Below are 12804 nucleotides of genomic sequence, written 5' to 3' on the forward strand. Positions count from 1 at the left end.
AAAATGAAACTAAAAGCCAGTAAAGGAAAAAAAATCCATTAAAACCTGATGATTAATGAAATTTTAATTCTTTTTTATAGATACAAATAGAATGACTCACTAAACAATAACTTTTAGAACTTCGAACTTGAATTAAACTTTTAAAACATTTTTAAAAAACATCATTTTACTTATTTTAAGGGTTATTTTTACTAGCTGTAATTTATTCGCATGCGCAAAATCTTAAACAGCGAGAATGGTCTGTAACTTTGCTGAATTTAATTTTTGATTCAGTTTAAGTTGAGAAGACATAGGTAGACAAGAACGCATATCATAAATAAAGAGGTATTCTACCCTAAACCTAAAGTGAAAAAAATAAAAATTCATTCCAGATTTTATCAAAATGGTTTTCTTATCTCTGCCTAATTTTATTACTAAAACTGGATATGATGTTCAATTTAAGAGACAAAAGGTTCTTAAATTGACAGCGGTAAGTTTGTTTCCATTGACTTTGGTCAGATAATATGATTTAATAGTTATTAAGATAGAAAAAACGATTAAAGATGACACAGTTTTCTTCTACTCCAGGTAAATGATGTTATGTAAAGCTAAATGCATTTTGAGCTGCTTACACTCAAAGTCTTTTCGTTAGATTTTACTCTGAATTCACAAGTAATACAATTAAATAGAAAACTTTAGAAAAATACTAAAAAAGCCGCAAATGTTGCGAAAGGGATCTGGAGCACTAAATTTTCCCATGCTCCATGGTTTCAACAATTTCATATCCTACAGACAATTAAGAAGCCTAACGACATTACCTATTGACCAAGTTGCAGTATAAAGATTATTTTTCACATGAAAACATTTAAGTTTAAATATGAAGGAACATTCAGTTCCTTTCTTAACAATGAGCAAATAACTTAAAAGTGAATTAAATTAAATTTCTATGCTGTGTGAGCTGATAATTACCTATATTATTTTTTGTTTCTTTTTATCATATAATGTTTAATAAAATCTGATTAATAACCCTAGTATTATAGAACAATGTGTATGTGTGTGTTAGTTCTTTTGAATTTTATTAAGTTTTACTCTTTTATAGAAATATTTTGGACGTAGGAGAAATTGCTATTCCATCGCAATTAAGTTTCTTCAAAAGGCTTTGAGATATGCAACTGCCACAAGGAAAGTCAAACCAGCATATGTGGGCCGAGTAAATATAACTATTTATTTATATATTTTCTTTTTATTTACTTTTGAATGTATTTATGAAAATTAACACTATTACGCTATTATATTAATACTATTATATTGAAAATACACAATAATTTTTAAAAATTTTCTCTAAATCATAACATTTACTTTATGTTATATTAATCAGACATAGTTGCTCTTCCACGTCTGAAAATATCAATACCTTTAAGTTTGCACTCAACATTTAAACAAATTATTTGTTTTTTAAACAATGCTTCCTTATACAAAAAATATTTGAAACAAAATATTATTTAGTATAATTTACTATTTTCAAATATAGTAATGATTTGAAAAACTTTTGATTGGCAATACTGTAATCAATTCCACTCAAATGTTAGTTATTGAATCTGATCATCTTTTGACATTATTTATTGTTTTTTTTTATAGTTAATATCTTTTGTTATAATTTTTGAAATGTAACTTATAAAATTTCTATATTTCAAATACAATATTAAGTAATACAGATAAAATTTTCAAAATGCAAAAATTTTGCATATTTTATAACTAATTTAAAAACTACGGGAATTTTTTTCTTCTGTTGAACTGTTTTATGCGAAATTTGGAATTTTTTAATGAAAAATTTATCAACATTGAGCCATTCTCTTTTTTGCCGATGCCTTCTTTTGCCAAAAGATGCCCTTTCCAGTTTCTAACACATAACACTTGTTTCGATCTATAATAAACACTTTTTTTTATGATAGAAATGCCACCATATTTCCAAGTTTGTTAATTTTTGTAATTTATAACTTTTTAGCAATGTGTTGGTTAAATATTAATTTTTAATTATCTTTTTTTTTTCATTTAATTGTAGCATTTCCAAGTGTTGAATCTTATATTACTAACCTGTAAAATAAATTTAATTTGCTTCTCAGCTAGATTTCTTTATATGTTCAAAACTGTATTTTTTTAAAACTATTATCCATTTTGCATTCCTCATAACTTTTTTTCTTTTTAGTTTCATCATTTATGGTACTTGAACTTGTAATGTTTTTTTTTTCTTTGTTTTTGAATTGTTTTATTTTATCATAAGATCAAAGATAATTGAAGATTTTAATCTTCAATTATCTTTGACTATTGCAGTGTGCAAGATTTCTAAGAGTGTATTAAATTTTCCCTAACACATAACACTATTTATCATAGAACTGCTCAAAGAGTTTGAAAACTTCTGACAATTTTTATAGTTACTCCCAAAAACTCTGACCATAGTTTAGAGTTTTCAGTGATAGGCAGAGTTGTTTCATTTTCTAGATTTTTGCTTCAATCTTTAAAGCCGAGAAAGAGGCTTAAATGGTTCTATTGCTGAATGTGTCTTGTTTTTTTTTTCTGGGTGAGTAAGAAAATATCAATCTTCTAAGCACTCGCTTTCTTTAATCTTTAAGAAGATCGAGACAAATGTTTACATTTTGGCTGTAAGGCCAACGAGCAGTTAACTTTGCTTGTTAATAAAATGAAAAAATCATGTTAAATCATAATTATTCTTAAACTTAATTTGCTGTAAATTTACATCTGTTATTTATTATATCGGCATTTTTCGTTCAATGTTTTCCTAACTCTGAAGGCATGTTAAATTCTTATTTCCTGATCACTGCTTCTGTCTTATCTTATAAAAATAAACCTGCCTCTTCTCTATTCAATATATTTATTGTTTACCTCCGGATGCTGGAAATGCTGAGCATATTTGTATAATTGCAAATGCTGAGCATATTTGCAGTCACTCTCTCAAACCATTAAGTCCTAGAACGTAAAGATCCGATCATTAGATTAAAACGGGTGGTCCGTTTTTTGTTTTTCGCACTTTACTTTATTTATTGGAGGATATAAAAAAAGGCATTGATCACTGTCAATATTCCTTTAATAATCGCAAATATTTTATTATTTCCTAGCGTTTCTTAAATCACTGTCGAGATAAGCATAGAGTTTGAAAGTTAAAAGAGCGAACTCGTAAAAAGTGCTTTAGAGTAAGAAACTATTTCACATGAACATGAATTAATACTTCTTAATATCTCCTCATGTTTAACCAAGTCAATTTTTAATTCAAAACCATTTTGAATTTTTATTGAAATTAAGTTCTCCAGTTAAGTTTGTCTTCTAAAAGTAGCGAAATAGTGACTACATTTCAAAAGTAGTTGTACAGTAGGGAACCGATTATCCGGAACGATCGGGACCATCGCTATTCCGGATAACTGATTTTTCCGGTTTTCTGAATCGCTACAAAAAGTCGTTTTTTTTATTGTTAAACCCAACTAAAAAAAAAATATTGGGAAATAACCTTAAAAAGAAGAAAAAACGATGAAGTAATATACTAATGATTATTTCCAAAATGATGGTAAGGTAAACATCTCTCAAAAAAGAAAGAAAAATTCTAAAATCTTATGAGGAAAAAAAAAATTTTTTTTTTTTTAAGGGGGGACACGGGACCTTAAAATCATAAAATTTTCAAAAAAATTTTTTTTTGTTAAAAATGTAAAGATAGTCAGCCTGAATCACGTGTTGTTCAAATTTTTTCGATACGATGATTTTTTATGATTTTATAGCTATTTTTCTGAAAAGTGGGCGTGGCACTTTTGACGTTCCATAAACTGTCTGTTTGTTTACATTGTAGTTATCCTATGTCCTGCTTTTCCTAATATGCTTTTCTTATGTCAATGTCAATAATTTTTTTTATTTATCTGGTATCAAATATATTATTTGTTTTATTAAAATTATAGAGAATAATGTTTTTAGTGTAATTTTTATGCACACAAAAATAATCTTTTTTCTTTGTTTTAAGGTTACATATGACATATTGATATGATGCATAACGAACAATATTTTTATGTAAAAATCGTTTGTATTGGTAAAAATTTAGCATTTATTGTATTAAGAATACATCGGAAGTTCTTTTTATATTTTAAGCATGATATTATAGCTATTACAGTGAGTTTTAGTTAATTTACACAAAAAAAGTAGTTTTTCTCCGTTAACTTTTTTTGCATAATTTACTTCTATAATTTGTCCCTTGTGTCTGAATATTTGAAAATTTTGCCTGAAAATTTTTCATATGCTTCATATGACTGTTATAAAGACAATGTAGCATTGTTTTCACGAAATATTAATTATAAAGTTTCTTATACAACTTTTACTGTAGGAGGAAATGAAAATTTTCGAAAAAAAAGCGTCGGAACTAAAAAAAATTTTTTTTCTCAAAACCTGTTGAAGTGAAACAATAACTGATGCTAGAGAGTCTTTATATCATCATTATCTATCTGTAGAAAAAATTTTAAATTATTTGGATGAAATTTCAGACACAAGGGACAATTTTTGTATTTTTTAAAATTTTCATATTTTATTAAATTTTTAAAAAAATTTTGACCAAAATTGTTTTTACTTGGCCTATTTCCTAAAATATACTAAAAAATAAATAAATTATGTTCATAATAGTAAAATTAAATTAAAAAACAAGTTTTCATAAATTTTCATTTGAAAGGTCCCGTGTCCCCTTAATGGCGGGAAAATTTATCGAATTTCGTTCCGGTTTTTTGGTTTTCCGGTTTTCTGATTTCCGGATAAAGGGTTCTGTACTGTACTTCACTACAATTGTAAGAAAGAAGTTGTAGTTAACTACAAAGAAAATGTAGTTTTTCCTTCCACTGGTTGGGATGGACTAAACCAAATTTTATATTTAAATCTCCTCTATTTTGTTCAGCTGTAATAACTTATAATTTGTTAAATATATAACCTTTTATTAAACCATATATATATATATATATTAAAATCATTATATATTAAACCTTTATGTAACCTATTCCTGTTTCTAGCTGAGGGTTTCAAGAATAGATGCTGCCTGTCAAGAACTTAACACTGACTATAGAATTTTATCCACTAATTTAATTAAGGTATTTATTACATTTTCTTATGACATTTTGTTTCAAAATATTGCGAAAATATCACAATGTAAAATTTTGAAAGTAAAGATATATAAATTGATTGTTGACTAAAGAAGAGTAAGGAATTAAATAATTGTTGTAAATGAATCCTCAATTTGCTTTCAATTTTCAAGTGAACAAGATACAAAAACTGTAAGAAATATGATTTATTGTTGCACCTTTTTATTAAGATATCAGCTGCAGGGATTATTAAAATATCGGAGTCCGGCAATTCCACCTGTTTTGACCTCTTTAGACTGACTGGGCTTCAGTCCCCATTTATTCTAAAAGTTCAACTAGCAGTTTTTCAGCAAAGTAGTTATGAAGCAAGACTATTTCGAATTTAAGTTTATGTAGTAGTTCAATATTCAGAGGGTTATTTTGTATTATTATCTAGATGCCATTTACACATTATTTTATTTTTAAAATTAAGTTTATTTTTAGTTTATTTTTTTTTAAAAAAAACATTAAGGAAAAATTCTGATTTCTAGTTACAAAAAATAATAAAATTCTTTGTTTTGTCAAAACAAATTCTTTTTTTCAGTTGTAACAAAATATCAGAGAAAATAATAGAAAATTGGAAGAGATCACTTAATGTAATTTAGATAATTTGTATGGCAACATTACAAACATTATGTTACAATTTTCATTTTAATAAATTAGTTCATTTCTTTGATTGCAATATAAAATGGGCTATTCTATTATATTACAATATATAAAAACCTTTATATGTGATAATGGTATGAAAAATTGATTATGAATAATTATACTTTAAAATAATAATTTTCAGATGTGATTAAATTTAGCAATATTAAAGTATACTTGATTAGTTGAATAAATTTTGATTCTACCTCATTAATTTCTATGTCAGTTTTGTTCTCTCTATTGTGCAGAAAATGTTCAATTTTTATGAGTTGTAAAATTTGAGCTTGTATTAAGATTACAATATTTTCTTTTTAAATATACATTCTGTTATGAAATAAAATTTATTTATTAGTTATATGGTTTCAAAATACAAATTAAAATTAATGTTCACTACTATTTTACAATTTGTGAAAAGCCGAATATTCAACCGTGCAAATTTTTGTGGAGTATATTTATTGTTTAGAAAATAAATCTATGTAATGTTGTTTTAAATGCCTTTTTATTTTTTTATAAATAGCTTTTGTATTTGTTGTTTAATATTGATTTCAACTCTAAAGCTTTTGGGCGGAATTCTTTTTATACACATTTGCTAGTTATTGTTTCCAAGCATTAAGAAAATAGCATTTTGTCACTGAATTTTTCAAATTAAGTTCACCAATTTACTTTCTTTACTACAGTGATTGCCATTAAAAAAAATATTGGATTTTAAAATCAAATTCACAGAAATTGAATTATAATATTAAAGCACATTAAAATTATCCTTCAAAAAATCATTATACTTCCATTTTTTGAAAATTAGAGACTTGATGTAAAATGTTTTGCTATTGCATCCTTGAATTTTAATTTATTGCAAATTGTTCAAAAAAATAAAGTTACAGCCACTCAGAATTACTTAGAACATAGCCATTCATGTTGAATACATTCATTAAACAGCGTATACAGTGATGTTGGTAAAAAGAAATTTTGATCTATGAGAACTATCAATAGATAAGCGGTGTAAAACTTGGGGATTTTTAAATGGTCAATCTTCACCCTTTCCCTTTGCAACCGTAAAATAATAGCAAATTTTACTTAAATCTTAAATTTTTTAAAATTGTTTTTCAAACAAATCTCAATAAACTTTAATAAAAAATAAAAACTTTGAAATAACATTAAAATTCTCAAATATAGATTTTCTAATTCAGTTTAAGTTCAAAAAGTTATTTAAAAATTAACTCTTTAATTTCTATATTTTTGTAATGTTTTATTTGCTTTATATTTTTTTCCATTTTGTACTTAAAATTTTTTAAATTATGGTTGTTGCCCTTAGTATCCTTTTTTTTTTCCTTCACCAAAATAGTTTTGAATTTTCATTAATAATTTTTCTTTATTTATAGTGTAATCTTGTTATACACATTGAATACATTCATTAAACAGCGTATACAGTGATGTTGGTAAAAAGAAATTTTGATCTATGAGAACTATCAATAGATAAGCGGTGTAAAACTTGGGGATTTTTAATGGTCAATCTTCACCCTTTCCCTTTGCAACCGTAAAATAATAGCAAATTTTACTTAAATCTTAAATTTTTTAAAATTGTTTTTCAAACAAATCTCAATAAACTTTAATAAAAAATAAAAACTTTGAAATAACATTAAAATTCTCAAATATAGATTTTCTAATTCAGTTTAAGTTCAAAAAGTTATTTAAAAATTAACTCTTTAATTTCTATATTTTTGTAATGTTTTATTTGCTTTATATTTTTTCCATTTTGTACTTAAAATTTTTTAAATTATGGTTGTTGCCCTTAGTATCCTTTTTTTTTTCCTTCACCAAAATAGTTTTGAATTTTCATTAATAATTTTTCTTTATTTATAGTGTAATCTTGGTCTCAGGAACAATGTTCTTCAAGATTTAGCGATTTGGGAACCACGAACATTTAAGGTAATTATATGCATTAACTGGTTATACTTAATAAAAGCAAGAGCTTTTGATATTTTTTTCATAATAAAATAATCTAATTTTTGAACTTTACTTTAATCCTTCTTGTTTTTATCTATTTTTTTGTGGATGCTATTTCTTCAGTGTATTATTTTTACCTCATTATTTGTTACTATGCTTTTATTGCATTATTCCGTAAATTTGATCAGGGATTTTATTATTATTAGTTGGATTTTGCTTAAGTTAAAAAACGTAACAGGTCTTATAGCTTTTGATATTAATAAGATAACATGCTTAGAATTTATTTTTATTAAATGTAATGTCTAGATAAATTTTTGCATTTAAGAAATAAAAATTTCCTTTTTCATGAAGTGTTAATTTAGTGCTACGTCATGAAGTCTTATTTAAGCACTGAGCAATAAATACAAAATTCACTATTTTAAAGTTTAAAGAAGAGTTTGTCAATATAAAATATTGACTTTTATCCAGGAAATATTTATTTTTTATTAAACCAAAGTTTGACATAGTATGCTTATACACATATTTCAAATATGAGTTTTTTTTTTTTTAAAGAAAAAACTTAAGAGGGATTAAAAGCATTTAATTTCTCTATTATGTATATGAAACTTTTCAAAATAAAACTTTGGAAATATCTGGCTACTCTTACTAAATTTCCCTCTATTTGTATTTATTATTTATATTATCTATATTTTATATAGATTATCTGTTGTTTTTATCCCCGATTTACATATGAGAAAGATATAAGCCAATATTGGCACTACATTGTTATTTTGTATTCAATATAATAGTTAAGGTAAATGTAAACCATTGAAAAGTAAGTCAAATATTACTAGCAATGCATAATCAAGTACTACCTCATGTTAACAGAGTGCAAATTGAAATCAGTAGATTGTCTCAGTTGATAGAATTGCATGTTAAATACAATATAACAAATAAATCTATCCTTTTTATGCTTATCTATTTCACGAATTTATTTTTATAATCTCTTTACTAGTGTTTGACAGATATTGCTGTGACAAAAAACAAGATAGAGGCTCCAGATCATATTAAGGACTTCTTAAAAATGCCCGGAAATGTCATTACAAGAGGAATGTTGTAATTAATTTTTTAAGATCCATTTTCATTGTTACATTCACATAAGTGCATATTGCATCCATGCTGTAGAAAATAAAAAATTTAATAAATATGTTGAGTAAGAAATTTTATTTTCTCTGTTCTGTTGGTCAATAAATTCATGAAAACCATTTCGGGGGATTGAACTTAGAGTCGTCGATTCAAATTTGAGATATTCTTTCGTAATCAATCTGATGCTTTTGGGAGACCTCCATCTTGGAACTTGCATTTTTGATTTTCCTTCCTTTTATGTGTTTTTGTACTTATACTTTTGATGATAGTGTATTGTTTAATAGCAAAATACGTTAAAGAAAAATGGGAAAAAGGATTCACGTAACTAGATTTGAAGAATAAACACTTATTTGAATTTTCCCTCAAAAGTTTATACATTTTTGATTGTCATTTTATTTCATTAATTTTTTTAAATTTGCTTGTAAAAAGAAAAATAATAATTGGAAAAAAAAGCATACATTTATGGAAAGAATACTCCAAAATAAGCTTAGCATCAAATAAGAATAGAAGCACTGAATTGAGTTATGACATCCAGTAGTTTTCTTCTTCAGGGATGTGATTCTTCCGTGGATTTCCGCTTTTTTTCAGATTTTTCCATTTCTCCCGCTAATTTCCGCGGAAATAAGTATTGAAGCCCTCATTCCTCCCTCTGAAGTTTCCCTAAAAATCATTTCCTTGGGATAAAACTGGTTGACCTTTGTAATCAGGGATGAGATTTTTCTGCTATTTAGAGGATTTTCGCTTTTGTCTCTCGAATTTCAGCCTTTTTATCAAAAACTCTAAAAGTTTTGTTTTTTTTAAAAAAAAAAAATTTTAATTTATAAATATCCCGCTTTTTTGTGAAAATTCAGTCATTGAGATAAAACAATAATACTTATTTACGATTTTCAAAGATAAACAGAATATTCAAACTACGTCCTAGCTGCTAACCCTTCCACCTTTTACTTATTTTTGCTATTTTCCCCGATTTTACGCACAGAAAATAAGATTTTCCGTATTTTTATCCGTCGCCTGATAGCTCGTATTTTCGTAATTCAGACGTTGCTGCTTCCTGTTTTTTGGCATGAAAGCATACTGAAAAAAAAAAAAAAAATGAGGTGGATTTGCGGTGAAAATATTTATTTGCTCATTCAATTAATCTTGTAAATTTTTATTTATTATGTCTAAACAAAAACAATACAAACAAGCCTTTTAGAAATCCCTAGTCCAGACTCCGCAAATATCTCGATTCTTATTCATGCGATTTTAATACCAATCATCTATTTTCGTATTTACTTGATGTAAAAGTTGCTCATTGTGATTCTTATTTACGCTATTTAAATATCGTAAATTATGATTCTTATTTTACGAGATTTAAAAATCCAATATCGCGTTTTGTATTTAAGCATTTTTAAAATCGCGATTTTATTATCAAGCATCTATTTTCGTATTTATCTGATTTAAAAGTTGAACGTTGCGATTGTTATTTAGGCGATTTAAATATCGTACATTGCGGTTCTTATTTACGAGATTTAAAAATCCAATATCGCGATTTGTATTTACACGCTTTTAAAAGCTTATGTAGCGCGAGCTTATAATCCAATGTGATTCGTTTATGCGGTTGTAATATCAAACATCGATTTTCGTATTGATGCGAGCTTTAAAAATTAGACATTTGGATTCATATTCGCGCAATTTAAAAATTATGCATCTTGATTTGTATTTACGTGATCTAAAAATTACGCATCATGATTTATTCTCTCAATTTAAAATCATGCATGTGATGCATATTCATACAATTTTAAAATTAACCATCGTGGTTTATAATTGCATGATTTACAAGTTTAAAAATCGCACTTTTTTGGTCAAGTTTTTGGATTTTGAATATATATATATATTTTCTTGGATTCACTCTTTTTCACTGCTCTCATCTCTGCTTCTAGTAAAGAGGCTTCAAATACTTGATAACTTTATTTATAAAAATGAGAAATTATATAGTAAAATGATTTGTTAAATAAAGATATAATACAAAAGAAATAAAAAATGAATACTTTTAATCAATGATTGTCCCAATTTTTTACAAGCAAATTATATAAGACAAAAAAAAAAAAAACTACACATGCAAATTTAATGTGACAATGATTCAAATGCAATCTACAAAAATAATTTACTGACAAATTCATACAAAAAAAAAATGTCATTTTATATAAAGATGTTTTCAACATAATACATAGAAATCTCGTTTATGAAACGGATGCAGTCCCTCTTTAAAACTTTTCACCACATGCGACAGAACTTTTGAGAGTTCATCACACTACCTCCGGAACATGAAAATGCATTTGCAAACTCTGGCATCTGTTGCAAAGTGGCTAACACCCTGCAAATAAAAAATATTTTCTTTATTTCTAAAAAGTACACAATGTGCAAAAGGGTGATACATAAAATTCAAGAAAATTTATTTTAATGGTACACTACTTTGATGTTGCAACTTAAAATTACAAAATATACCCTTTACAAAAACGAGAGAAGAAACCATATGAAATAACACTAAACTAAATGAGCTGTGATGGCTCAGTAATAAAGTCATTGTAAAGAACTAAGGATTGATGATTACCAGCTTGTCTGGCTAGTAATTCACAATATTCGGAGCCTTAACGGCCATGTACTTCCCTGGCTCACAATGGGCTATTGCAGGGATGCTTTATTTAATGTAAAATAAATATTAAACGTGATATATTGCTGGTATTTCACTTAATTTGAATCAATGATATTTAAGGCGTTATGTTGAACCTCCTGTCTTTAAAAAAATTAGTCAAGATAAACTTTTATTGTTAATTTATTCCTCTTCTTATAGCATTTCCCAAAACTTAAAATATCTTCACATAGTTTAACTTCTGGGAAATTTTTTTGTTGATTCTTAAATTATACAGAAAAAAAGATTAGAGAAACCTAAACAATATTTGAGAATTACAGGAGTAAGTAATAATAATGATTTTTAATAAAATATGCATTGTTATAAATGTTTTTTTTTTAAATCTTAATTCATCTTAAAATATAATAAGTAATACAAACAATAAAAATGGAGGTTAATTTATAAGACTTATTTCCTTTGAAATCTAAAATTGTAATTAGTAAAATTTTTTTTAAACTATTTTGTTTTATTTTGAAACAATAAACCTTTAAGATACCTTTTAAAGTCGTCACTCATTTTGCAATACACCAAGCTAATTGGGAAAAAAAATTGTATTTTCTAATCATCCTAACACTTTTTAGGCTCTTTTCAAAATTCCTATATACTTTAATGCTAATAAGAAAATATATTGGTCATTTCAGAACTATCAGATCATTAGAAATGAGCGTATACAAATACTTTTAGACTAATTAAAAATGTCATTAACTAGACTTGATTTACCATGTATCTTTATTCATAGCATGGACATAATACAAGAAAAATAAAAAACTGTAGCGAAATCAAACAAGGTGAGTAAATCTTTCTAGGATTTTAATTCGCCTGAAAACAAATGGAGTAATGCAAAATAAGAGCTTGATTTTCCACTAAGACATAATTTCAAAATGAGGTTGTAAAAAGGTACTAAAATTGGAACTTATTTAATTATTAAAATAATCTAGAGACAAGGGGTAGAAAAATTACCTCAGTTCTTCAGGAAGGTGAGTGCTTGAATCCTTTGATGACATTAATTTCTTGGGATTAATTATTTGGCACAAGGACTGAAAATTGAAAGCATAAACATTAGTTAATCAAATAAATGAAATACATTTTTTTTTCCAGTTACATTGAATCATAATTAATAAATTCATAGCTGTCAACATAGATAGGCAAAAATGCAGCATATTTTACGAAATAATGTAAATGTCATGACAATTGTTGTAAAATGTGATAAATAGGACTTAAGGAATATAAGGGATTTTTTATAGTCAATAAAGTAGAAAAACTGCAATATTTTCCAGTAGTTATTAA

General features: G+C 26.0%; 2 protein-coding genes across 2 annotated transcripts in view; one reads left to right on the forward strand and one right to left on the reverse strand.

The window, feature by feature from the left end:
- mRpL20 (mitochondrial ribosomal protein L20) lies at positions 1 to 8921 on the forward strand. Its single transcript, XM_016072200.4, has 5 exons — positions 1 to 469; positions 1079 to 1189; positions 5028 to 5105; positions 7638 to 7703; positions 8716 to 8921. Exons 1-5 carry the CDS (start codon positions 383 to 385, stop codon positions 8818 to 8820), a joined length of 447 nt encoding a protein of 148 aa, XP_015927686.1. The 5' UTR covers positions 1 to 382; the 3' UTR covers positions 8821 to 8921.
- A 1941-nt stretch (positions 8922 to 10862) lies between these two features.
- Positions 10863 to 12804, reverse strand: part of LOC107454867 (endothelin-converting enzyme 2) — a 43928-nt gene continuing 41986 nt past the window's right edge. Inside the window, exons 17-18 of the mRNA XM_016072199.4 lie at positions 12478 to 12554; positions 10863 to 11202 (exon numbers count right to left, since the gene is read on the reverse strand). Coding sequence (XP_015927685.2) covers positions 11103 to 11202; positions 12478 to 12554 — 177 coding nt within the window. The 3' untranslated portion in view covers positions 10863 to 11102. The remainder of the gene's footprint in view (positions 11203 to 12477; positions 12555 to 12804) is intronic.

The sequence above is a fragment of the Parasteatoda tepidariorum genome, chromosome 9 (assembly GCF_982258835.1).
Source record: "Parasteatoda tepidariorum strain Cologne lab strain chromosome 9, Ptep-v5.0, whole genome shotgun sequence".
NCBI lineage: Eukaryota > Metazoa > Arthropoda > Arachnida > Araneae > Theridiidae > Parasteatoda > Parasteatoda tepidariorum.